Source organism: Doryrhamphus excisus, linkage group LG12, assembly GCF_037039965.1.
Source record: "Doryrhamphus excisus strain RoL-2023G ecotype Guam linkage group LG12, RoL_Dexc_Guam_v1.1, whole genome shotgun sequence".
Lineage (NCBI taxonomy): Eukaryota > Metazoa > Chordata > Actinopteri > Syngnathiformes > Syngnathidae > Doryrhamphus > Doryrhamphus excisus.
In genome coordinates, this window is record NC_136368.1 from 165,257 (window position 1) to 190,858 (window position 25,602).

General features: G+C 49.7%; 2 protein-coding genes across 4 annotated transcripts in view; one reads left to right on the forward strand and one right to left on the reverse strand.

The window, feature by feature from the left end:
* Positions 1-309: 309 nt before the first annotated feature.
* Positions 310-13,113, reverse strand: rnf17 (ring finger protein 17). Of its 3 annotated transcripts, none has more exons than XM_058083018.2 (37): positions 12,972-13,113; positions 12,278-12,390; positions 11,051-11,148; positions 10,887-10,965; positions 10,649-10,738; positions 10,470-10,573; positions 9,636-9,804; positions 9,073-9,149; positions 8,682-8,756; positions 8,310-8,596; positions 8,094-8,183; positions 7,529-7,687; positions 7,284-7,455; positions 6,529-6,679; positions 6,272-6,459; positions 6,074-6,203; positions 5,838-6,000; positions 5,649-5,764; positions 5,457-5,574; positions 5,271-5,388; positions 4,522-4,761; positions 4,154-4,301; positions 3,909-4,021; positions 3,746-3,836; positions 3,558-3,679; positions 2,946-3,075; positions 2,769-2,880; positions 2,537-2,700; positions 2,167-2,286; positions 1,999-2,079; positions 1,791-1,907; positions 1,661-1,717; positions 1,465-1,575; positions 1,279-1,399; positions 984-1,119; positions 734-920; positions 459-633 (listed from the first exon to the last, which is right to left on the reverse strand). In XM_058083018.2, exons 1-37 carry the CDS (start codon positions 13,039-13,041, stop codon positions 538-540), a joined length of 4,713 nt encoding a protein of 1,570 aa, XP_057939001.2. In that variant the 5' UTR covers positions 13,042-13,113; the 3' UTR covers positions 459-537. The 3 variants fall into 3 exon arrangements, with proteins under 3 accessions (XP_057938996.2, XP_057939001.2, XP_057939000.2); XM_058083017.2 differs by having other exon boundaries at positions 515-633; positions 719-920; XM_058083013.2 differs by having other exon boundaries at positions 310-920.
* Positions 12,627-25,602, forward strand: part of LOC131136312 (rho GTPase-activating protein 20) — a 41,811-nt gene continuing 28,835 nt past the window's right edge. Inside the window, exons 1-2 of the mRNA XM_058083022.2 lie at positions 12,627-12,745; positions 14,031-14,146. The gene's annotated coding sequence lies outside the window, so the exon portion shown is untranslated. The remainder of the gene's footprint in view (positions 12,746-14,030; positions 14,147-25,602) is intronic.

Consider the following 25,602-nt stretch of genomic DNA (forward strand, 5'->3'; position numbering starts at 1 on the left):
AGAAGTGAATGAATAAGTTCAGGATGTTGTTCCACATGATTCTCATCAAATAAAAAGTGTCTTTTCTGTTTTTAAATGGTATAGCAACATGGCGTAAATAAGGACATATAAGGACAACATGGCAACACTTGAAGTGAGTACGTTGAGCAAGACTTTGAGAGGCTTAATACACGTTGGTAGCATAGTTTGGGTGCCAACAAGGTGATGGAGTGGGGCGGCCTTTCAAATATGAGGAAGGAACAACCAACCAACCAACCAACCAACCAACCAAATCATCTGTAGACTTTGTTCCAGTGAATTTTGGCCAAGAGTTGAAGAACAGCAGACTTTAATGGCGCAGCCGTAAAAGGAGAACAAACAGAGCAGTCTAGTGATAAAGTGTCAAACGTAGGAAGAAAACTGTCCTCTGCCAAACGAAGCGTTCTGGTGAAGGGAACGTGGAAATGACAAACTGAACAAGAAGGACGTCTGCTGAACCTGAAAAACAATCATCTGACAAGATGGCAGCGAAACCCCCCCCCCCCCCCAACTGGGTCGTCACTGAAGTTCCGCAAGGCCACTTTCCACCAGAGGCAAAAAGACCAAGTCCCCGTCTTGGTTGTAAAGCAACACGGACGGCTCCGGGTCCAGAGTCTGGAAGCAACAAGCAGAGGAGATGCGCCCTCTTGTGGAGCGTTAGGCTGTCACAAGAACAAAAACAACATGGCGGCTTAAATACAGAGGCATTGGGTACCACCACCGAGGCTGTGATGTTGCCGTGCAGCAGGTCCATCATGGCCAGCGTGGCCTTCACGCTCCACTCCGGCCTGTATGGAAGCACCTCGTCCTCCATGCTGCCACTCGGGGCCTTGAATCCGGCCACGTGGACCTTGAGGACCTGGATGGGAAACCGCAGCAGGTCCACGGGCATCTGACGCAGCCTGACAGGAAGACCAGGTAGTCAGGTATGCTGGTCCCGTTCCCCCGGGTGATTAGGTTCTTACTTGCTCGTGGGCACGGTGTCGTGAGAGCCAAAGTCCACGTGCTGGACCAGGATCATGACGGGGTCTGCGCTGATGATCTCGATAATCTTGGCTCGGTAGAAGCTTCTGTTGCTGTACTCTGCCAGACAGGGGCCGCCTGGAGATCATCAAGCAGATGTTTGTCTACTGTGCTATTCTGTCGCCTTTCTGTAGGTCTATGGTTATCATCACACTTCTGCAGAGGCATCTTAAAGCCTCGTGCCATCTTCTGGCCTGCTGATGTTTGGATCTGGTCCGGCGTGGACTAGTTGGTTACCATAAGGGAAGTTGGTGAGTGCTTGCAGACCGTCCCTGTTGGTGTTGACCGTGGTCAGAACCTGGTCCAGAGTTTGACCGTCCACCAGCAGATCAGTGGTGTCCTTCCAGCACAGGAACACCTGCAGGGTCCACACAACTTCACAAACTGTCCAACATCTTCAGGAGGACATTTCATGGTTGCTACCTCATTGGGAGTCTGCAGGTGCCTGACTTGGACCTTCAGCTGTTCCCGCTCCCGAGGCAGGCCCGGCTCCGTGAAAGGCCCCGCCATCGCCTCCTGAGGCTCCGTCAGGCCCTGAGGGCAACACGCATGCTGACAAAACCACAATAGCGTGGCAAAGTATCTCCAGACTTCTGACCGGGACTGGACGCTCAAGCACCTCTGTGTCTATGTCCCACAGGTCCAGAACCGTGGCAGCAGACGGCAGGGCGGGTGTCTGTGGACCACCAGGCGTTTAGATGAAGCGCATACGCACACAAACACACAAACACACACACACACACACACACCTTGTGTGCTGTGGAGTCCATCAAGGCATGTTTGTGGTGACACAGGATGGTGTTGAGGCTCATTCCATCCATGAAGATCTCAACCGTCAGAGGTTGCCTGGGGTCCATGGGCACCTCCTGATGGACACACACAAACACACACACACTCACACACTCAGCGCTGACGGCCAACCGCGTGTCCACACGTGCGCATGTGTGAGCCTCTGACCAGCACGTGCACGTCCATGCGGCGAGACAGGAGTGTCTCCTTGAGAAGCTCCACGGCGTTCTGATGCCAGCTGCCTCCAACCTGAGGATGAGGAAGAGGAAGAGGACGAGGACGCCACCCCTCAGTGGGCTGCGGTATGACACGTACGTATATGAGCAGCAGTCTTACGGGGGCGACGCCACGGAGCCGACAGGACACGCTAAGCTGAGGGATGTCCTCACACAGCAGCCGGGGGTACACGTGGACCACCGGAATGTTCTCCACCAGGCCGTAGTCCACGTACTGCACCTGCAACCGCAGGAACGCTTTCACTGTAAGCATCCACGCCCCCCCAAGCCCAGGTCAAATGGGACCCCGTTCCACAAGGTTAAAGCGGTCAATCTCAACCAGAACGGATCAATGTGACTCAGAACCAGATCCAAGGGGCCCATCAGGTGGACCGGACTTCAAGCCAGCTAAGCTGGGACCAGTACGTGAAAGCAGCGGGCTAAGGTGAGTCCAGTACCTCCCAATGGTGTAAACCTCAGGGTTGTCTGACCTTCACATGTCCGCCCGTGACCTCCAGCAGCTGCCCCCGGTACCACTGCATGTCGGGTCCGATGACGGCGCAGCCCTGGACCGCCTTCCAGGTGTACTGCTTCTGATTGGGCAGCGTCTTCATGGTCTGCTGGATCTTCTCCCACAGCTGCTGCAAAAGACTCTCTGGGGGAGAGGAAGCGTTACTGGAACACGTCGTTTCTCAGCGGGGGTGGGGGTGGGGTGGGGCGCACCTGCATTTTGGGTTCTGGCGTAGATGAGGCCGTCCTCTTTGACGGCAGAAACGATCATGTGATTGAGGCCCAGTGGAGGCAGCTCGGGTGGTTTGTACAGGTCGGTCTTCACCTGCAGGCAAACGTGACGTCAGCTGGGACCGCGAGGGGCGTCCCAGCCAGCTGCTGTGTGGTCACCTTCTCGGTGGGCCTGCTGGTCCGGGGGGTGGGCTTGGGGCGGACGGCCTTTGTTTTGGCTGCGTTTGAACCCTCCGCTCGCATCCCGCCAGCAGGAGGCCGAGCCTCGCTTCCATGGAGCTTTTCAGCTCTGCAAAAACACGAACAGAACCGACGAATCGGCAAGCGTCCGCTCTTGTTACGTCCTCACGTGTTCACGTGGTTCGCTTCTTTTTACACCTTTTTCTACACTACATGTCAATCATGTGCTGGAAAGGAACCATTCGGAATGGTTCCAGCATCACATGGTTAGTTTGAGGATTAGCACACATTGCTACGTGTGTGCAGAGGCTAGCAACCCACTAGAAAAGTTAGCCCAGCTAGCGGGTATGAAACGACTAGGAAAAATAAGTATTGCATCCTTAAACGAGCGCTCCCTATGCTAATATGTATATATATTCACTTACGTCTAGTGTAAAGGTGACTCTAGGGGTGTTATTTCAAGCCTAGAGGGCTCTAATCATCTTTAAAATGGTATGAAGATGAAAAGGCTTTCTGCGCTCCAACGAGTGAAATATTCAATTTACTTGGCGGAGATTGAACCGTGATACGGGGAAATACGTGCACACGTACGCTGGCTTCCTCTCCCTGAGGGCGAGACCCTCCCTGGCCAGTAAGTCCGAGACGCTGACCAACTCTCCCATCTTGTCCGTGCACAGCAGGGTGGCCGCTACGGGGCGCTGATCCGTCACTTCCTGCAACCAAGCACACACGGGAGCATGAGGCTGTTGAGGGCCGGCGGGCAGGAGAACATCTCAGACCTGGATGGTGATGAGAGCTGAGGCCCTGGACAGGTAGTAGGACATGAAGTCACAGGCCGTGGCGGTCCATGTGGGTTGGCCCCCTGCTGGCCTGATGCAGAAAAACAGCTGAACATCTTCTCAACAGTGTGTGTGTGTGTGTGTGTGTGTGTGTGTGTTTTACCTGATGTCGGTCAGCGAGCACTCCAGCGCAAAAGACCCCTCCAATGAGGACGGCAGAGGCCTCAGACTGTCCCAGCCCAGCTTTACCTTGTTGCCGTGGTCACAGCGCTTCACCTGTTGCCAGGCAACACAGAGACAAAGACAGCGCCGCTCAACGAAACCAGACCGCCTTGGCGGACGGGATCATAATCCAATGCCGACACTGCAGAAGGGAACGCCGGGAAAGCCAAAGCGTGCCTTCCATACCTCCACCACGCTGCCAGCCGTGACGTCAGAGCAGATCCGTCCTCGTTCCCAAACTCCATTGATGTGAGCTGCACAGGTCATGCCGGGCTTCCACTCCACTTCTTCAGCCTCCAGACCCTCACACTCCTCCTTCAGAAGCTCATTCAGCCTGGAAGACGGAAAGTGGGACATTGTAGAGCCCACTCACGCCAAGCATGACTGCACCAGCACGCAAAGTACCCCAAGTATTCCAACTGTACTGCGTTGTTGGGACGGCAATACGCTCATTGTCAAATCCGCCTAGCAACAAGTGACATCCACATCATCCCAGCGTGAGCCAGTGCGTGCCACGTTATGTTTTCATGCTAACGTGACGTCAGCGCTCTGACCTCTTGAGCTGAGCGTCACTTTGGACGAACTGGACGAAGAAGCTGCTGGGAGAGGTGACGTGGCTCACTCGGACCGTGGCGTCCTTCAGGCTTTTGGGGAGGCTGAGCTGAGGCTTGAACGCCAACCCACTGCTGGCATCGCCGTCAGTAGGATGGAAAGCCCTGGCGCCAGCAGTCAGCCCAATCGGAAGGTCCCAGATGGCGCCGTCGTTGGCGACCTCGGCGTTGGAGGACTGGAGTCTGCAGGAGGGGAATTCCACTTAGGGCGCACTCACACTGGGCCAGTCTCTCCTGGCTCCAAAGTACACTTTGTCAACGACCACATCCCAAATCCCCATCGCTCATCTAGCTGCTGGCTGTATCGGATGTCGGGAATGTTTTGTCAGGAGATTTTTCACCTCAATGAGATTTATCTGGTTAAATAAAGGATGAAGGAAAACATTTTCCAGGTTTTTTAATACTCGGGACAACAAAAGTAACACAAAATATTGTGATTGTGACTTTGGACTGTGAAATATTTATGTTTGTGTTATTACAAATGTTATGACAAAATGGCCTCAAAATAATGCTGACCATAATATTTGCGGTAGAATTATTTTTTAATAATTATCATCCATCCAAATCTATGGCAACGGGTCAAAGCATGACCGTATGGTGCTCAACGATCCATTCTAGTCACCACAGTTCAATCCACGGGAGAATGAGGGGGAGTACGCCGTGAACGGAACACGATGGCGGCGGGATCTTACCCCTCTTTGGAGCAGGCCAGCTGCTCTGCGACGAGCACCTCTGCTACGTTAGCGACCGAGCCCGTGGAGTCGCTGTCCCACAGCTTAACTGGCACAGGTTCCGTCTTGGGGGATTTTTCTGCAAGGACATGAGAAAGCCGCGCCTTAAGCCGCTGCCGATACGCTGAAAGCAAAGCCACCGTCCACCTGTAGCCACCACTTGGAAGAGTTTGTGATGAGCCAGGCTGACGAAGCGATCGATGCAGAGGTCACTCCACGTCTCTCCCGACAGCGGCAGCACGTCTGCCAGGCGGCACCGGACGGCCTGCAGGAGACGCCAACATGTCCCTGACTGGAGCCAGAGAAGAGGAGCGCACCCAGAGAACCTTGCCATGTTACCAAGACCGGCAGCGAGAAGAACTCATCCTTGATCTTCCTCAAGTCGCTGACCGACACCGTTGCCCTATTTCCAAAGTCAATGTAATGGACGTCCACCTTTCTGCCCCCCGGATGACCTAAGACACAGACAGGCGCTCTCATGGCACCAATGTCTTTTTGATGACATACTGAAAGCGACAACTTGCTCACCCGTGACCTCCGCTCGATACCACGAGTTGTCTTCAAAGCGGGCCACACAAGCCTGTCCGATGACAGGACAGTAAATGGCCAGGTGGTCTTCTCCAGCCGGCACTTTGGCGTTGTAACAATCCTGAAGCTTGGCCGCCAGCAACAAGGACTCCATGCTGTCGGTCTGGCGTGGACGGGGGCACCGACTCTTTGAGTGACATGGACAACACACCAGACCATCGAGGCTTTTCCAATACCAGCTGAATGTAGAAGTCACCGGGGCTGTTGATGTGCGACACCACTGCGTTGTACTTTTGGAGAATTTTGGGGTACACGGCGTTGTAGTACTTGAGCGGCCTCCTGTCTGGCTTGACTGGACAATAAAACCTGCCAAGAGTGGGAATACACCGGAATGTTCCACGCACCCAAGACGAGAACTATCAAGCGTCACGCACCTGGCCACCTCGGCAAACACCAGGTATTCTCTGACAGAAATGGCGACATCGCTGCATTGGTCCACTGGACCTTTCTTCAGGTCCACCAGCAGAAAGTCTCTGTCCTGAGCCAAAGGATGCATTTCCACGGCAGCGGAACCCACCACTCTGCAAAACTCCACCTGTGCCTCTTGGCTCCACCCCCTTGTCTGGACGCACACAGATGCTAAGATGTTAGCAACTTGCACAGTGACGTTCATGGAGGCTGCTGGTCTCACCAGGCAGTAGGGGACGAGGTCCTTGAGGGAACACCGGACAGCCTGAGGAGAAAAGCGGCCCACCTCTGCATTCACATCCTCGTTCACCTTCCTCAGGTGGTCATTCACGTGGTCAACAAAGGACTGTGGGGGCGCCCCCTCCCTGCAAAATCTGAATGCAGACAATAATCCAACTTATTATTATTATTAAACCTCTACATTGGCCATACAGCGGCTATGCATACTCCATGTGGACTAGACGGGTGCTAGATGGGTGGCATGGTCTCAACCTGGGACACACATTTTCCATAAGTCGCTACCCACTTCCACGCAAGACAGTTTTACTTTTTAAGTCATTTTAATGTTCATTTTATTCCATTTTTTGTACTTTTATTCAAGTCATTTTTTCTTTTCATTTACATATTATCATTTTTATTTGAAGTTATTTTTCATTTTTACACTTTCATTTTTTACATTCTAAAGTCATTTTTATTTTAGATTTTTTTTTCCAGTCATTTTTTTTTAACAATGATCAACTTTTATATTTAATACCTTCATCTACTTTATTTGGATTGTTTCTACTAATCACCCGTCATCTTTTGAAAGAAGAATATACATAATTCCATGTGCAAAGTGCATGTTACAGGAATAAATATTGCACAATGATACTTCTAACACCAGTTGTCCCCTTTGACTTGCTGCCTGCCACCCACTCACAATGGCTCCACGAGCCACCAGTTGGAAACCATTTGTCACACTGTGGTGTTTCTTTTCACCCTTCCGTGCTGATGTTCTCCGTGAAGCCGTAGTCCGTGAAGAAGATCTGCACGCTGCTCAGCTGGGAGACTGGGCAGACTGCCACAGTCCCCGCACGGCCATTTTGGAAGACCTCCAGCACATTGGCCCGACACCAAAGACCGTCTTTGCCCTTTGCGAAGATCACAGAGTCTGCAAGGAAATAATTCCAGGTTAGGCACCACGCCTAAGAGTGTTTCCTTGGGAAGGCAAGCACGCCACACACCAGTTTCCACTGTGTCACCGGAAGTGAAGCGGCTACCGTCTTGTGCACAGAAGTGGTTGACTTTCTTGGACAGGAGGCTGTGCTCCCACGTCTCTGCCACGTAGCGCACGTAGAAGTGACAGGGATTGACCACGTGTGTCACCACCACCAATTGGCTGACTGAGGAGCAGATGACAAATATTACTCTTAAACGGTGTCAACCATAGAACAGGAAGTCCATCCGGCCATCTTCATCCGCTTATCCAGTAGGCTCGGGAGAAGTCCAAACGTCCCAGCCTTCAGCCATCAGGACGACTCCGACATGTTCCCAGACCACCTCTGAGACACAATCCTTCCGGCGTGTCATAGACACGCTAGACATGCCCTGGACACGCCAGACACGCTAGACATGCCCGGACCACCTCACCAGGGAGACGTCCAGGATGCATTCAGACTAGATGCCCTTCACTGGCTCCTCTCCGGGTCAAACTGAGGTTTGACCGTACAGGAAGAGCAGCGGCAGCATAGTCAAGGGTGGAGATACGTGGCCAATACATCCATACGTGTAACCAGAACGCTTCCTTACCGTTCCTCCTGCTGCCATACACATGCCTGCTTCCTCTCCTGTGGGTCCTCAGTTTCTCATTGGCCAACTCAGGCCCAGTGGGAGGGACAACTGGACAAAAGACAAATAAAAAAACCCTCAACCTCATCCAATGCAACACAAATACATTTCTCCCAAAAGGAAATACCCGACTCCATAGATACAACGGCTGCACCCAAAAGTTAAACCCGCAAGTACCACCTTGTTGCTCGTCCCCCTCCAGCACCTCCTTGATGATAACGGCAGAAGTCGCGTGCTCTGAGGAGGAGGAGTTATGGCGTTTCGGGTTGGTACGACGCGTCGGGCTCGGAGAGGCGCAGCGGTTAGACAGGCTCGTCATTCTCGGGCTCCTCTTCATCGGCTTACGTGGACTCTCTGCTCGGCTGTGACCGAACGGGCTGCTGGTTAAAGCCTGAGCATGACGCCGGGGAGGCTTGGGGATGAGGCCCCCATGTTGGTGGAGTGGGGGTGGCATAACAGGCAGGCTTTCAAACCAATATGAGAGAAAGGAGAAGATTCCACCACACAAGATGTACACAGTCGTAAGAGGATTAAGTAAGTTCCACCTACGTCTTTGGCTTGCCCAGGTCCATCTTGATGAACAAGCCCACGCCCTGAGCCTGATGAAGTGACCTGAAAATAACACTAACCCAAGCAGACATATTATTTACAGATGCTTCCATTACTGCTCCCTCACTTTATTGGCTTTTTCCCACAAATGAATTCATAAATGATATCTGTGTTGTGGTAGACTATGGTCCATTACCAGTGAAAACATTGAAATACAAGATAGTATGTAGTATTGTATTAATAATATGATATTGTATCCTTCAACGTATCTTCTCAATGCCTTATAGTATGTGTATTAGACTTTATTTAGCCATCGTTATGTTTGAAAACACTTACATTTAGGCAACCATTAGAATGGTTAACCAACGCTTAACTCCCCATAGAGACAAACCTCATTCCAGAGTCCAAGGTCAGGCACTTCAAATTGAAGGACTGGTTATCCACAGGGGCCTGCAGGGTCTCCAAAACCTGTCACACACATGTATGATTTTAATAGCTACTGCCAGTGAAATGTCATCATTTTCATCATACACTAATCCCATCAGAAGCCCATAGAAAACCCCGTTTAAAAACTTGTAAATACAGGTTATACAGTACATCATTAGAGCCCACTAGACATTAAACACCCCCACAGTCACATTTACAGTACCCTATATAATAGTCCAATATGTAAAAAACGTGTGCTTGGTGTGTCTCGCCAAACGTGGAAGTGACGGGCTCAGAGTTGAGGTTTAGCTTGTGGTGGGTTACGCCCCATGCTTATTTTTTTATTCAGAAACGTGTGTATAACTTGCTTAAATATACATATTTTTCACTAATAAGCCGCATTAAGCTAGGAAATGATTTATTAATATATATTTGAAAAAGGGCGATAGCGTGGGGCAGCCAAATTCAAATGTTGATGTGGAGGAGCCATTGTATTGGCATTATTGGCATGAAATTGAACCTGCGCACCTTATCCAAGTTAGAGTATTGTTTCAAGAAGGGCACGCAGCGCACTTTCTTGACTTTCTGCATGGCGTTCTCCAGCGAGGTGATCCTGGCCTTGACGCTGCCAGCCTCTGCCAGGCTGCTGGAGAAGCGAGCTTCCAGTGTGTTCAGCTGACTGAGCTGCACATCTCGCCTATGACACAGAAATGGCAGGAAGTCATTGGCAGGATGTCATGTACCTACCACATTATCTGACTTTCTTCCAAATTCTACACTTCTACTTAAGTATACTACGTACACTTTCCAGGTCCACCAGCACACAAAAAAGCAGATAGCGCCATGGAGAATAATCGTTTCTTCAGTTTCTTACTGAGCTAGTTTTGTTATCTTCATTATATCTGCGGAAGCAAACGTGTGCCTTTAGTTGTACCAGGCATTCAAATGGATCAATAAACTGAAGAAACAATGGCGGCCAAATCGTTTTTTTCCCTATGACTGAATATGCAAAAATTGCTTCAGGGAGAAATCCATTATTGATTCACTCCACAGTGACATTCCTAGCCCCGTGTGGACGGCACTAGGGCCAAGGTGGGTGATGTGTCTTGCCCAGGGACCGCCAAAGCTCTACTTCCTGGGCCACTGCAATATTACAATATTATTATTATTATACAATTGCAATACCTGCTTCCTCTTCTTCTTAACTGACTGTGGAGAAGGTGCCCGAGGACCTACTTTGACTTAGACTGCCCCTGCGACCAGGCCCCATATAAGCGGAAGAAAAGGGAATGCAAAGGGAAGTGTGGAAGTGAACAATGTGGAGCACGGCCTCGACTCCATGCTGGCCAGTTGTAGTCGTACCATTTCTGGGTGGCGTGCAGTGCCTTGTCAGCAGCCTGGTTGATTTCCGTCTCTAGGCGGGTTCGCTCTTGCTTCACCTGCTCAGCAAGGCCTGTAGTCAAGGTCTGCACAGGTGACAACACAAGTACAGCTTGGTGTTTTGACTTCAATCTCCATCCTCGCTGGAGTGGACATTTCACCTCGTGTAAATGCTCCAGCTTGGCCAGATTTTCTGCGGCTGTGGCCAACGCTTCATCCATGGCCCTCTCAATCTCCTCAAGGTTCGCTAGCTGAACACATCGACATCAATCATCAGGTACTAAAGGCCACCAATGTTCTACCTTCTTAATTGGTTCTTCAGAACCATTTCCAAGTCACATTCAGAGTGAAATATGAATTGTACAATTGTATGACTTAGTGCCCCAAAGCCAAGCGTACCTGCTCCTCATCGCTGTCGCCATCGACGTTTGGGGATGCCACCATTTTTACGCGACTGTTTGGCTTCTCAAACCTCTGGCTATGATGTGCAAAGGTCATGTCCCTCATTAACATTTGTATCGCCATCACCAAACACTAGCCGCACATTCAGAACAGTGTTTCACCTTCTTGTCTTGTTCACTTTGATTGTGTAGATGAGGCCAATGATCCGTGCGTCCTCCTGCAGCCCAACCACGCCCTCTTCTGGCAGGCTCGACCGAACCTGTACAGAAAGAACTTCATTCAACGGGACCTGTTATGCTCATTTTTCACCCCTTTGTATTGAGTTGGGGCTGCATGGCGGACGAGTGGTTCGCACGCAGGCCTCACAGCTAGGAGACCTGAGTTCAAGTCCACCCTCGCTCTGCCATCTCTGTGTGGAGTTTGCATGTTCTCCCCGCCACTCCAAATTGTCCGTAGGTATGAATGTGAGTGTGAATGGTTGTTTGTCTATATGTGCCCTGGGATTGGCTGGCCACCAGTCCAGGGTGGACCCCGCCTCTCCCCAAGACAGCTGGGATAAGCTCCAGCACCCCCACGACCCTCATGAAGATAAGTGGTAGAAAATGAATGAACGTATTGAGTTGTGGACTCCTATAGAGCAGCTACACACAATAACCTGCAGAGAAAACTTTCAAATTTCCCCGCCAAAACTGTCTTAATGTATTCCCCCCACGGCCTGCCTTCAGGCACGTCCACTCCGCTGTGACTGGCCACACGAACCCCACTTTCTAATATGGAGTTATATGATGAAATGAATGAATAAAGTCTTTGGGGAGCTAAGTGCTTAGGAGTGACTGGCAGCGCACGATTTACTGACTGGAGAGCCTGACTTACTGTGGATGAACTCAGGGTGGTAATGTAGGACCTGCACCGGTGGGCTGGAGCTCAGGAGAAGACGGACATGAGGGCGGTGCGTGGATGCATAGCGTGTCTGAAATGAATGCACCTTTCCCGGCCAAACGGGCTGCTTCTGGCTTAATTTTCACAAAAACGGTCTCATGTGAAATGCTGTTGACAGATGAAAATATTTTTCTCTTGCTGGAAACGACCAAACACAACAGCTTCTGCCTGAGCTTGTTTTGGAAAAAGAGTAGCAGAGCTTGGGGGAGGGCAGAGGGTTTCTATATAAGGAATTCCGCCCCTCTGTGACATCACAAACAGTTTTACCACGCCTTTTGGAACTGAGCGTTTTGAGCCATTCCAAACTTCTCTCAGGGCTCACTACCAAACGCACAAACCTGATGATCTGAAACGTTGGCATGGTTTAACACCAGAATACAACATTCTAATTACATTTGTAGGTCCGGAAAGATGACGATAAGTGACCGGTAGGTTCATGTCATTTTCACCTCGCACTCGGGGCACCTCACAACGTTGCTGCACTCGATGGACTGCAGGCAGGATGTGCAGAAGATGTGGCCACATATCAACACACGAGGCGGATTGCCTTCAACTTCATTTTCTGAGCACATGGACACAAAACAGATAGAAAAATGAGGTCAGAACAGCACATGAAGCCAACTACTGTAGTACCTGCTAATGGAGCTCTGATTGATTTGTACTAAAAAGAAAGCAAATGCTAGTACAAATGTTGAGGATATGAAAAAAACGAGCGCCTCCAGGCCACTGGGTGGCAGTGTGGAGAAATCACACGAGTGGGCATGAGGCTAACATGTCAATGTAGTACTTTTAGCACAAGATGTACTTCAACGGGACTGCTTCCTTACATAAAAGGCATCAAGTTGAACTTTAAAGGTTTCATGAGTACCTCACTTCATCAAAGTAAGGCAGTGCTGCACCAAACTGCCTGAAAAGCGGTAAGACAAATATTTCCCGACTCTTCTTAAATACTGTATGTATAAGATGATCTTCGTTTATAAATGACCATAACAACTCAACTAACAAGTTAAACTAACCGCATGTGCGGCAACATCAAATTGTAATACCCCGTATTGCCGCTAGCTCGGTAGCTAGCTAGCACTGCAAGGTGTAGTAAAGCTAAAGATGCTATCGTTTTACCGCCATGGAAATACTGTAGCATACCAACGGGTAGCGTGTACGCATTCCCGCAGAAGCTGCAAACGACGGCGCTGGGTTGGTAGTCGTGTTCCATTTTTGATGAGGATGACGACCGATTAGCGGCAGCGGTTATTAAGCGCCCAAAAAAAGATGGCGTCGATCGTCACGTGACAGATATGCATTTCACGTGGTGAAAGACCTCCTGATGTACAAAGATCGTCCAGTGATTCTTATTCAAACGCTTTATTTATTCCCGGTGGGAACTCTAAAGGACACAAAGAGCAGCATACAGAATACAAATGTTAAAAATAAAAAGAAGCCAAAATAATACGAATAAAACAGGCTAAATGCAGGTCGTGGTTGTGTAAAATCTGGACAGGCAGGGTCCAAGTTCACAAGCTGGACTGCCGTAGACTCCTCCTTTGTGTTTTACACTGTGGTCCTCTTGGTCTACGACCTGGTGGTCCTGGTAGTAGATCATGGGAGCAGATCCTGGGAGCAGATCATGGGAGCAGCGGGTTATTTAAATTCTTGTAATGTTGAATAAACGTGAATGAAAAGGTCAATCTGTTGTCAATAAAAGCGTGGTAGAAGGTCAGCAAAACGTTTTTGTTGACTCCAAAAGAACTCAGCTTCCCCAACAGGTGGCGTATCTGATGATCTCCTCTCAGAAGGCCATCAAATTGCATCAAAACTAAGTCAAGTGGTTAGCGCGCAGAGCTCACAGCTAGGGGACCCGGGTTCAATTCCACCCTCGGCCATCTCTGTGTCACCAGAGTCAAGACAACTAACACAGTGTAGTTGTACACCACTGCAATCCACACGAATAAAAGTATTGCTAAATCAGTACTAAATCCAAATTGGCCACTTTTGATTGTGATATTGTTACAGTATTTCAGTAAATATTAACGACTGCCCTTCCAATAAAAGTAAAACCTTCATCAGCAGACATGGAATTGATCCTGAAGTGTTTTCCTCCTGGCCACTAGGTGGCTCTATGTACCTACAGTATGTATCTGATGTACGTATGTACCTGACTAAACAACCTCCTCCTACATCCTTTGTTCTCCACCCTCACTTTAGTGTAAGGAGCATCTCCTCCATGCCATCATCACCCGAGGGCAAGGATGGCCGACCCCCCCTCTGAAACATTCATATGGAGTGACACCCACTGAAGAGAAGAGCCAAGGGTATGAAAGGTCGGTGAAATAGTGCGCTGCAACACTGGGCGAACTTTAACCTTTACGTTGCATCCATCCCCGGGGGGGGCGATGCAGCACATGGAGAACCCCTCGTTCCCCTTTGGAGCTGACAACCCTGCACAACACCACACCACCCCAAAACAAAAAACACAGTGTGGGTGTCTGTATAAATGTTGATTGGAAGTGAAAGTGGAGCGCCATGGTTTAGAGGTGTGACCCCGCCCCCAGATGTAAAAGGCACCCAATCTGAGGGAGGGACAGCATCCTTTGTCTGCTGTATTGCTTCCAACCTCACAGGGACAATGTGGACATCCGCTAATGACTGCTATTAATTAGGTTGGCATGGTTTGTCATTGGGACTCAGTGACAAATGTCTTGTCAATCAAAACCTTGCTGGCATTGAGCGCTTAATCCAGTAATCCTGGCCGTTACGCTTTGCAGAATATAAAGTGACTGAAGACACGGGCCGGATGACATCCCTCAGCTCTTGTTTATGTTCCATCCATCCATCCATCCATCCATCCATTTTCCTCAGCTCTTGTTTACGTTCCCCTCAGCGTATAAGACGTGTAGCCTCCTTTGCACTTCAATGTTCATTTAACCAGCTAATTTGGACCTGCTGGCTCGGCTCAACGAACATAACAAGCAGGTGACTAACTGCTCTAACCCTAACCCTACCACAACGTGACGACAACAAAATAAACATAACATAACAAGCAGGTGACTAACTGCTCTAACCCTAACCCTACCACAACGTGACGACAACAAAATAAACATAACATAACAAGCAGGTAAGTAACTGCTCTAACCCTAACCCTACCACAACGTGACGACAACAAAATAAACATAACATAACAAGCAGGTAACTAACTGCTCTAACCCTAACCCTACCACAACGTGACGACAACAAAATAAACATAACATAACAAGCAGGTAACTAACTGCTCTAACCCTAACCCTACCACAACGTGACGACAACAAAATAAACATAACATAACAAGCAGGTAACTAACTGCTCTAACCCTAACCCTACCACAACGTGACGACAACAAAATAAACATAACATAACAAGCAGGTGACTAACTGCTCTAACCCTAACCCTACCACAACGTGACGACAACAAAATAAACATAACATAACAAGCAGGTAACTAACTGCTCTAACCCTAACCCTACCACAACGTGACGACAACAAAATAAACATAACATAACAAGCAGGTAAGTAACTGCTCTAACCCTAACCCTACCACAACGTGACGACAACAAAATAAACATAACATAACAAGCAGGTAAGTAACTGCTCTAACCCTAACCCTACCACAACGTGACGACAACAAAATAAACATAACATAACAAGCAGGTAAGTAACTGCTCTAACCCTAACCCTACCACAACGTGACGACAACAAAATAAACATAACATAACAAGCAGGTAACTAACTGCTCTAACCCTAACCCTACCACAACGTGACGACAACAAAATTGCTCATAAGAGCTGATATTTTAGCCGTTTCCTGGTTTATTTGGACAATAACCAAAATCACTGAAGTCCTTCCAGCTATAGCTACGGCATACTGCCAAAGAATGAAGCTCTATGATCTAATCGTCATTGTACATAATACTTGTTATATATCATATAATACAGTATATTCCAAACAAGTATACCTATAGTTGTGTTACACACATGAACTTTACAACAACAGCTGACTAATAACATGCAGCCATGCAGAGGAAGGGGAGACTGTTGGATGCCGACCTCATGATGCTTCAGATGTAGCTACTGCCATCTTGTGGAGTTGCTGTAAAATGGATAATTAGAATCTTAATCAGTGAGTAGAAGTAGAAATGCTGATGAATAACTTATTTCCCCGAGTGGAGCACACCATCATATGGGGGGGGGGGGCTACATGTGTTTACTGTGGGTAATGAACCAATCAGCAGGACACCGGGGGGGTCTGAGGGGTGCCAGTTGGGCGAATGGAGGAGGCGGCCCCCCATCCTCCAAATGTGGGTCACTCCCCATCCTGTGGTACTTGGCCGGAGGAGCGCTGATCCTGGTGCATCAGAGCACTTGAAGGAATGGTGCCCTTAATTAGGCGGCGGCGTCTCCATGGTGACGTTTGAGGCGGCCTGCAGCCGCTTGTTGTGGGTCATGTCATGTGACAGCAGTCTGTTTGTGTGTACCTCAAAGGTTTCATTAACCCGACTCCCGTGCCGTGTAGCCCCCCCCCCAGGTCGCCGTGTAGGAAGACTGAATTGATGGCGGTGACAGCGTGGTGTCTCGTCCAATCCATCCATGAAGACATTTTAAGTCTGAGGGAATGAAATATAAAATACAGAAAGGTCAGCAGACTTTTGGACTTCCACCCCCCCACCCCCACCCCCCTGTGGGCCACATGGACACTGCATGAAAGAAGCGGGGGAGTGGGGGGATTCAGTGGACATTTTGATGCCCACTTTGAGGAAGTACATTCCTTCATGGGTGGGGGGGGTGTGTGTGCTTCTGATTAAATCCAGGTCAGCTGACACAAACAGCACCGTGTGCTGCTCTTTTTTAATGTGAAGTGACCGCATGGATACACACGATGCAATGGGGGGGGACACTGATTTGGTGTCCCTGTGATCCAAATGGACCCATTAGCTGGGATCTATATGGGTACAGATGCACATTTGGCCGCCCCCAGAGAGTTTCCATATGCAACCCGTGGTCTGCTTGAAAGCAGCCTTTTGAGGTCACGCTCAGCCCTCATACGTAGCCGTATGGACGTATGGACGTATGGACGTATGGACGTATGGACGTATGGACGTATGGACGTATGGACCACACTACTTTTACAAACAGTCTGCCGGTGGCGGCGGGAAAACATATGTGCGGGTTGTCCAGTGTATGCCGCACAGCAGGTGGCGCTAGGAGGTGGAAGATGCTTGGACAAAGTCATTGGCAGAGAAAAAGCAGTGACTACACAACGGAAAGTCAAGTGTGCGGTGTACGGACGTACGGGATGGACTGCCAAGTGGAAGCTCAATTAGACATCAGGTTTTACATCATAACATCTGGATAATGCTTCATTAGCCACTTATAATTAGCTCCAAATTGTCCATTGGCTGGACAGCTAGGATAGGCTCCAGCATACCCCCACCCTAGTGAGGATGAGTGTGATAGGAAATGGATGGATTTTAATAATGCCATCGCGGCATTCACTCATGGCGGTCGGGTCTGGAACCCATCAAGCGCCATCAACAAGGGTTAGGATAAATGCTGACTCTGCACAGGTCTCTGTTGTAGTTCATGTTTGCCGGGCTTGTGCTGGCACACCAGCGTCATCCAAGCGTGCCGTTACCCAGGCACTGGGAACAGGAGATGGCCTTGCTCAGGTGAAGAATGAAGAACTCATGATGAATGTACGAGCCAGGAAGTGAGAATCGAGGCCGGGCTGCTGAAAGAGAAGACACTCATCCTTTCTCACATCCATCCTCACCCCTTCCCTCCTTCCCTCCTTCACAGCAGCACATTGGTCATGCTTCCTTGCTCACCAGGCCCTTCATCCTTTTAGGTTCAAAGGCATAGTTTGGAGGGAAGTGGGGGCGACAAGGTACCAGCCGTAGGGACTAGCGTTGCAGGGTTTAAGACTCAGGTCCGCGTCGCCTCTGTGACCTAATACCCGTTGAAAATCACACAGATCCACTTCAAGGTGAAAGCCGGCAGATCAGAGCGCTCGTTAGCCTGAGCGGCTAATCACATCTGTCAGCCAGCATTTCATTAGACGTCCGTCTTTAAAGGGGACAGGGTCACTGGGACCTCCATAGCAGAGGCCGGCATCTTAGCGCCAGGTTGTTATGGATGGTAGTGCCAAATGTTACTGCAGTCTCACAGTATATTGTATATATATATATAATATTCTTTATTATAATATAATATATTATTGTTTACAATATTCTTGACCTGACTAGCCCCTTTGCACCTAAAAGCACTCATGTCTTGTTCTGTGGGAAACTGAGCAGGTTTTACTGCTTGTGCCTTTCACACAGAATCCTGCAATAAGGCACCAGCTTTCTATTCAGGTCAGGTTTGTTTTGAAAAAATGCATATTTAATCCATCCATGCATCTTCTATGACGCTTATCATATATGGGTGCATGCCACTGAATGATTTGGTCCAGTTGTGTGAGTGTGCATGGTGTGTTGCAGGAAGACATCAAATGGTTGAAAAAGATTGGTTGCTGGTTGTATTCTGTTCAGGCTGTATTGGTGTGTCTCCTTGCATGCAGGTTTGATGAACTTATGAACTTCTTGTTATTCCCAAAGAACCGCTCTCTTCACACGTCTATCATCTCGCTCAAATGCTGGCTTTTCATAGACCTGAGGGCCACCAGCAGGCTTTGCTACACGTCTTCAAATGCTGTCTGTGCCATGGTGCTGTTCAAATGGGAGTGATGTGCACCTTCAACCAATCTGACCTGAAGCATGAAGAACATTTCACCGTTTGGTTCTATGCTGTGCCAATTCCAACAACGTCACCCGAGCAGCTGCTCCTGCATCGGGTGTGAAAGGAATGTTGTTTTTCCACGCTCGCCAGAAGACCCGATCTTGGAATCAGTCTCCGTCAAGGAGGAAGAACGTCCCTCCTGGTGGACATGACCCGCACCTAGCACCACCGTGCTTCACGCTCAACCTTCCCTGTCTTCCCACGCCTCCAAGGCTATAAACACGCCTTCCTTTTCTTCACTCATTTTTACAAGTTCATCCACTTTGAGGTCCATCTGTTTGTTTCATGTGTTATTTTTGGACGGACCGTGTCCAGGGTGCGGAGTCATCTGGAGTTCTCGCACTTGTTCATCCACTCCCCCTCAACTGTTGCTCGCACGAGGCCTCTCGATGGCGTCCACACCCCCAAACACTAATGGTTTGTCCCTGGCCGTCTGATTGGCCTGCATCTGTACGTGACACCCAGCATGGAAAACAACCTGTTCCCGAGGAAACAGGTGTTGCTGGAGGAACGTCTAACATCATGGAAGCCGGACTTGATTAGCAGAGCCTCGGAGAAAACCATGACATCATTATCTGGAATCGGAGTCGGTGTGTCTGTCCTAAGCGGCGTATCCGTAACATTGTGTGACGGGGCCGTTGGCTGGAGGCCTGCAGATATCATCTTGCACACCAGATGTGGCCGTCCAACCTCATGAATGTGCAGCAGACAAATGAGCGTTGCAACAACGTTTGATTTGCCCAGCAAGGCGGAGGGGAGTGGAAGAATCGCAACACAAACAGACGTGTGGAATCCAATTCCTTGTGTGCCTTTGCTTTAACTGTGCGGAACGCCGTGTCACATGGGAGCGCCGGCACGTAGCGTAACGTCAGATTTGTGCCGCTAGATGTAGGTCACCGAGCCCTTCCAGTCAACACATTCAGAGCGTAGTGTAAACACTGGCCCGGTCTTCGCGCCGCTGCATTCCGCCGCATTCCGCCGCATTCCGCCGCATTCCGCCATGCCGCCATCCACACGCCGCCCCATTTCAACCCCCAAATGACAATAAAAGCTAAAGCTATGTCCGTCATTCAGCCGCCATACCTGGCATGGCTGACACCACACAGACCAAAGTCCAGGTGAATTCCTCATCCAGCCACCATTGTTGGAAGGCTCTTTGTGGTGTTACCTTCTTGTAGCACACAATGTAACACACAAAGGGAGTTGACTTTGGCTGGAAGCCCTGCTTGATAAGAAGCCCTGATGTTGATACTCCTGACTGACGTGACTAGCATAGCTGACCAGTGTGCTCCAAGGAGGGAGAATGTGATGAGTCATGGTCCGGTCTTGCTCCTCCAGCGACAGGATGCTGGCCTTCGGACGGGACAGGAATGGCGTTGTTGCTGTTGGACCACGGCCGTTGGTCCTTCAGCTTCTGGTGGTGATGATTAGACGGGTGACCAGCAGACCAGAACCCCATTTCTTCTGCTCCTGAACGTCCCCTATTATGCTCAACATGGAACGCGATACAGCCTCTGACCCGCCCCGACGCCATTGGCCCGCCAGGTGTACGCCCACCCCTGGACGGAGGACAATCTGATTACAAAGCAGGCCTTGGTTTACCTTTATTCTCCACAAATGTAGGCCATTTTTATTCTTCTTCTTTTCCTATATTGAAAATGGTCTCCATTTTCCATCCTGGTTCTTGTCCTATCAGCTTCCATGGAAAACGTAAAAGTGTCTTTTATTTTAGTCTTGTCTGTCATCCCAAGAACCAACCAAGACCCTAATACCAGACCGTATCCTTTGGTTCTCGTCCTTCCCCTATTTTCATCACCCTCCCGTTCTTCTTGTCCCCCGCGGTCAACCACAAACTCGCCACCGTTGTTTGGCTCCGATTCCAACATGGCAGCATTGACGCCCAGCAGGTCTCTGTTCCGCCACCCTCACGTGTTCCCCCGTGGGCCGCTTGCTGGCATCGTCATCCCGTTCAAAGCCCAGCGTGCGACGGGGCACGGGCGAGGGTGGCGGGGGCTTTTATTTGTAGGGCTTATGTCCTGCTGGGCTCATTGAAGGTGCTGCAGATAAGAGAGCGGAGCAAATGGCCTGGAAACAATAAAGGGTTTTGCTTAGAGGGACACCATGAAAAGGTGAAGAGGGGTCCTGATGATCCCCCATCATCCCCCATCATCCCCCATCATCCCCCATCATCCCCCATCATCCCCCATCATCCCCCATCATCCCCCATCACCCATTGCAGTGTTAGAAAAAAGTCAATAACAACTTGGAACCGAGTAACCCCCACCAAAAGGTCCCACAAGCTTTTCAATAATGCCACCCACTGCTTTCTATGACATGGGAAAGAGGGACTAACTTGTTGACGTGTTCATCTGGAGAAACGATCATCCAGTCAGAAGCAGCATTAGAAAACTTCTACCATGTGGGAGTCCATATTTCCTCTTATTGACTGGTATTACTATGTTGGGTAATGGGGGTTAACCATGACTATAGGGGTGTTATTTCATGTCTGGAGGGCTCCAATAATGTTAAACTCTATTTAGAACAGTCGGAAACTGGCTGGCATAATCCAGGCCCCACGGGGGTCACGCCAACAACCCGGTCCCCACCCGCCCCTCAGTCCTTCTGAATGAGTGTCGTCTGCTTGGGGATGAGCTCATGGGCGAGGGATGCGCCTCAGCTCCCCACCATCTTTCATCCTGGTGTCTGGAAGACGACACGGCCAAAGCAGCCCCAGGCTCGTCCACTAAACAACTCTGTGTGTACGTGTGTGTGCGGGTGTGTGTGTGTACGTGTGTGTGTGTGTGCGGGTGTGTGTACGTGTGTGTGTGTGTGCGGGTGTGTGTGTGTGTCTCCGTGCTTCAGAAATCTGGTGTTGATTTTTGCTTTCTGACCACCCTGTTTTTCCACATACTTTACTGATGGAGTGTTGCTAGTGGTGGGGGGTGGGGGGGGCGTACTGCAAATAGAATACAACATATACACTCGCTGTAAAAGAAAAAAGAAAAGGACATGGAAGTCAACTGGATTGAAGGATACAGTACATTGCTCAATGGCACCAAGGCAGAAGAAGGGGCGAATTGCCCCCCTTAGATACGCCCTGGAAACGCTCCATACTTCCCATAGTCTCGTGTTAAATGCTTCAGATCATCAAACATTGAGATATTAGTCAATGTGTACACAAGTGGACACAAAAGGCCCTTTTGAAATGAAAGCTTTTATTATGAAGGAAGGGAAGAATCCAAACCTTTTGGCCCTGGGTGAAAAAGTGACCGCCCCCTCTGTGGCCCCTCCCCAGACAAGTTCATGTGACATCTATCAGTGTGGAAAAGGTTATAAAGGCATTTGTAAAGCTTTGGGACTCCAGCCAACCACAGTGAGAGTCATTATCCACAAAAAGAGCGGTGAAGCTTCCTTCCTCGGAGTGGCCGGCCCCTCCCGACCAAAGTGACCCCAAGAGCAGAGTGACGACTCATCCAAGAGGTCTCACTCGCCTCAGTGAAGGTCAGTGTTCACGACTCCCTCAATGAACCACAGCTCCCCTGTTCCAGCCGCACTCGTGCAACTACCAGAGTCCCAATAATCTTCCCCCTGCCGTGTTGCCAGATATTTAGACAATGTTGGCTGTGTGTTGGCAGTAAATCTGCACTGCTATACAAGCTGTACAGTGCCTACTCTAAAGTTTACGTTCTGTAGTATTGCAGCTTTGATACAACTGGTGTATGAGGTCGCATTAGTACTGTGAATTGAAAGCCATGGCCAGCAATGAGTGTGTAATACTTCGAATGCCAAGCAAGCAATGAGTGTATGGGCAAAAATAACAAAGCGTTTGTCCAAATTCAAAGCTGATTTAAGGGAAATCCATCTCCCCTCACACGAAGCCGTGTTAGCGCTGCTTACATAAGAGTCACGGGAAGGCGTGTGAGCATCTTGGCCGGGTTGGAGATGTTTGGGATGACGTTGGAGGTCAAACACATCCAGGTTGTTGTATTAATGCTGGCCGGATAAGCGGACGCGTACAGTAAATATCCCGGCCGAATAGCCGTCAGCCGCTGGTGTTGGACTCATCCACTTAAGCCGCGCTGCTGAGCGCTTCATTTCATGTCGATTAAGCGCTCCTTCGCCCAACTCCCGACGCACGGACGGGGCCGTAGCGTTCCAGCCACACACAAAGGCATCAACGGATGCTGCAGCCTGCATGGAATCATCCGTGTGCGGCCAGATCAATATCGCAGGAATGTGACTTCAAGCCTTCTGGAGTTCTTCCTAAAGCCCTTTTTGCCACCAGCTGCTCTTGGATCAAGGTCATCGGAGGTCACCTTGAGAAACTAGCCAAGCAGCCATTGCTTGTTGTGGTGAAATTCCGGGACCAGACCGCCAGTAAGGCACAAAAATCTTCTTCTAGCTCTCCTGCTAGTCCCCCTCCCATTTCGGATCAACATTTCCAGTAAAATATTGTTTAGATTCATCTCCAGAACCCTCCATTGTGTCTTCAGTAACGCCCCCCCACACATACAGCATTGTACTGTATATATTGTATTTGTATGTGAAGTGATGTGTGTATATATGTGTATATACTGTACATGTATATACTGTATATGCATCTCACTATATGGCGGTGTGTGCGTTCATGTCAAGAAATAAGAAAAATCCACTCTCATACTTACTGTCAGGATGTGTGTCAAAAAGCCTAAAAAAGCAAAATGTTACGAGGAACAGGCTGTATGAGCCAAGACAAGACTGGCCTAACTGCTTGATTGCAAAAAGGCCGTTTTACAAGACTCTTCTGGAAGGTTTGAGATGGAGAACACGTGTCCCAATACTTTTGTCCTCAGTAGTAGCCTGGAAGTGACGCTGACTTCATTTGTTGACTTCTGGTGAGGCCATCGTGTCACATGATCTGTCTCGGTGGCGGCCCGCTCAGCCAATCCCGGCTCTGCGTGAGGAGCGACCACAAGATGGTTTTCCTGGAGACGTCCGCCTCTGCGGTCGTGCTGATGAGTGGCCCCGAGATTTTGGAGCTATTTTTATGCACTCCATAGACTCGGCACACGTACCCGTAGAGGAACGGGAGCAGGGATACGTCCAATCAGGTGGACGAGCATGCACGCCGGCCATAACTCATGATGGAGCTCATTACGCAACACAACGTGTTTGCTCAACTCTTAACGTGATTGGTCTTTTCAAATCCTACTTAGACATCCTTTTTTCACTGGCATGAAAAAGCACAAAGACCTACACTGGAGAGGATGGGGGCCCTGGGGGCCCTGGAGAGGGTGGGGACCTCCTAGTCTCCTTGTCCATGTTGTTGTCATTATGCAGTTCTATGGTTATCATCACACCATGTCACCTTCTGCGGTGGCATCGCAAACAACATGAAAAAGCAAAAAAGTAGGGCTGTCAAATGATTAAAATATATAAATATGTATTTGTATATGTTTGAAAATATGCTAGGCTATTTTTTTGTCTTTCTGTTTATGTAGACCACACACACACACACACACACACACACACACACACACCCTGCTATGACTAGGCTTTGGCACGGCAGTCTTCCTGAAAGCCTCCTTTGCTGCAGCAACAAGGCCCGGAATCAAACACACTGCATTCGAGGATGTTGTTATTATTTTAAAATGTTTATTTTGTCGCCGAGGCTGTGAGTCACGTCGCAACGGACCGCCGGCAGAGGTCTGCTGGTTCCATGTTGTTGTTGTTGTTGTCCTTCTCAGGCAGGCGTGTTTGAACCGTGGCTCAAAGCGTCGTGTCATCCCGCCCCTTTTATTACTCGTGGCTCACTGCCCTTCTTTCCAGCCCCCAAACACAAACCATCTGGGGGGGGGGTCCATATGTTTGTCAGAGTCTGTGACTCAAGCATGCTAGCTTCACATCGGCACGTCATCTGCAGCAGACCAGACCACGTGTTTTGTCTGGGATTTGGTTCTTTAAAGCTAAAAACACTTTGGCAGCAAAACAATGCAGCCAATGGAGAAGAAGCACGAGCAGACCGATGGCCAACGTTCCCATCCGTTGGAGCCACCGCGCATCAACCGGTCTGTCCTTCCTGCGGCTGGCACGGTTTGCCCCTAATCATGGCCGTAGCGCTGCTCGTAAAACGTGGCTCACCTCACACGTCCTGCAGAACTTGGGGCCGAGTACAAAGTCCCGGTTCAGATTTACCCCGAGAACGACCTTGGCGACGACATGTGGTATTTCCCAGGAGAGAAACAACGACAGCAGCCGACACCATCACAGCCGGAATGTCGGTCTACTCGTGGTCTTTGTCGGCCCGCATGGTAGCTTTCAGTTGGTGTGAGCGTGCAGACTGGGAATTGATGTTTCCTTTTCATAACTGGTATGGACAACAATATGGAATTCCTTTGGCGGCTTTCAGGACGTCTGATGATTGCAAAGCATCCTTGGAAAGCCACATGGGGCTGGAAATGGGAGGGGGGAGGAGGGGGGGCTCTTTATTCAGTTTGTCTTGGCTCACCTTGGTGTGCGGGTGTACCTAATGTTGTGTCCACGGAGCGCTCCCGCTGAGGGAGAGAAGAAGGCGTGTTCCAGTAAAAGAGTTGAAGCAGAGGACAGCAGAAGGAGTCATGGACGTGGATCTCCTGTCAGCTCCATGACGGACCACACTGGCAGGATTGCAGGATGGTGTGTTTATCACCATATTTGGAGGGGTGTGTGTGTGTGTGTGCGTGTGGGTGTGTGTATGTGTGTGTGTGTTACTCCCCCGTGCTCAATAAAACACATGAAGTATTCCAGCCTGCGCTGTGCCGTCTTGGTCACTGGCATGAAGAGTTATGCGGGAGCGCTGCTGCTGAGTTTTCCGCAGGAACGCCGTGTGACATCAGGCAGGGGTGGCACGAGCTCTGAGGGGGGGCTACGAAGCCACACAGAGATCCACAACTCCACACAGAGATGGTCGTTGTTTATTATTTTCCTAAGCTTCTGGTATTACGATGAAAC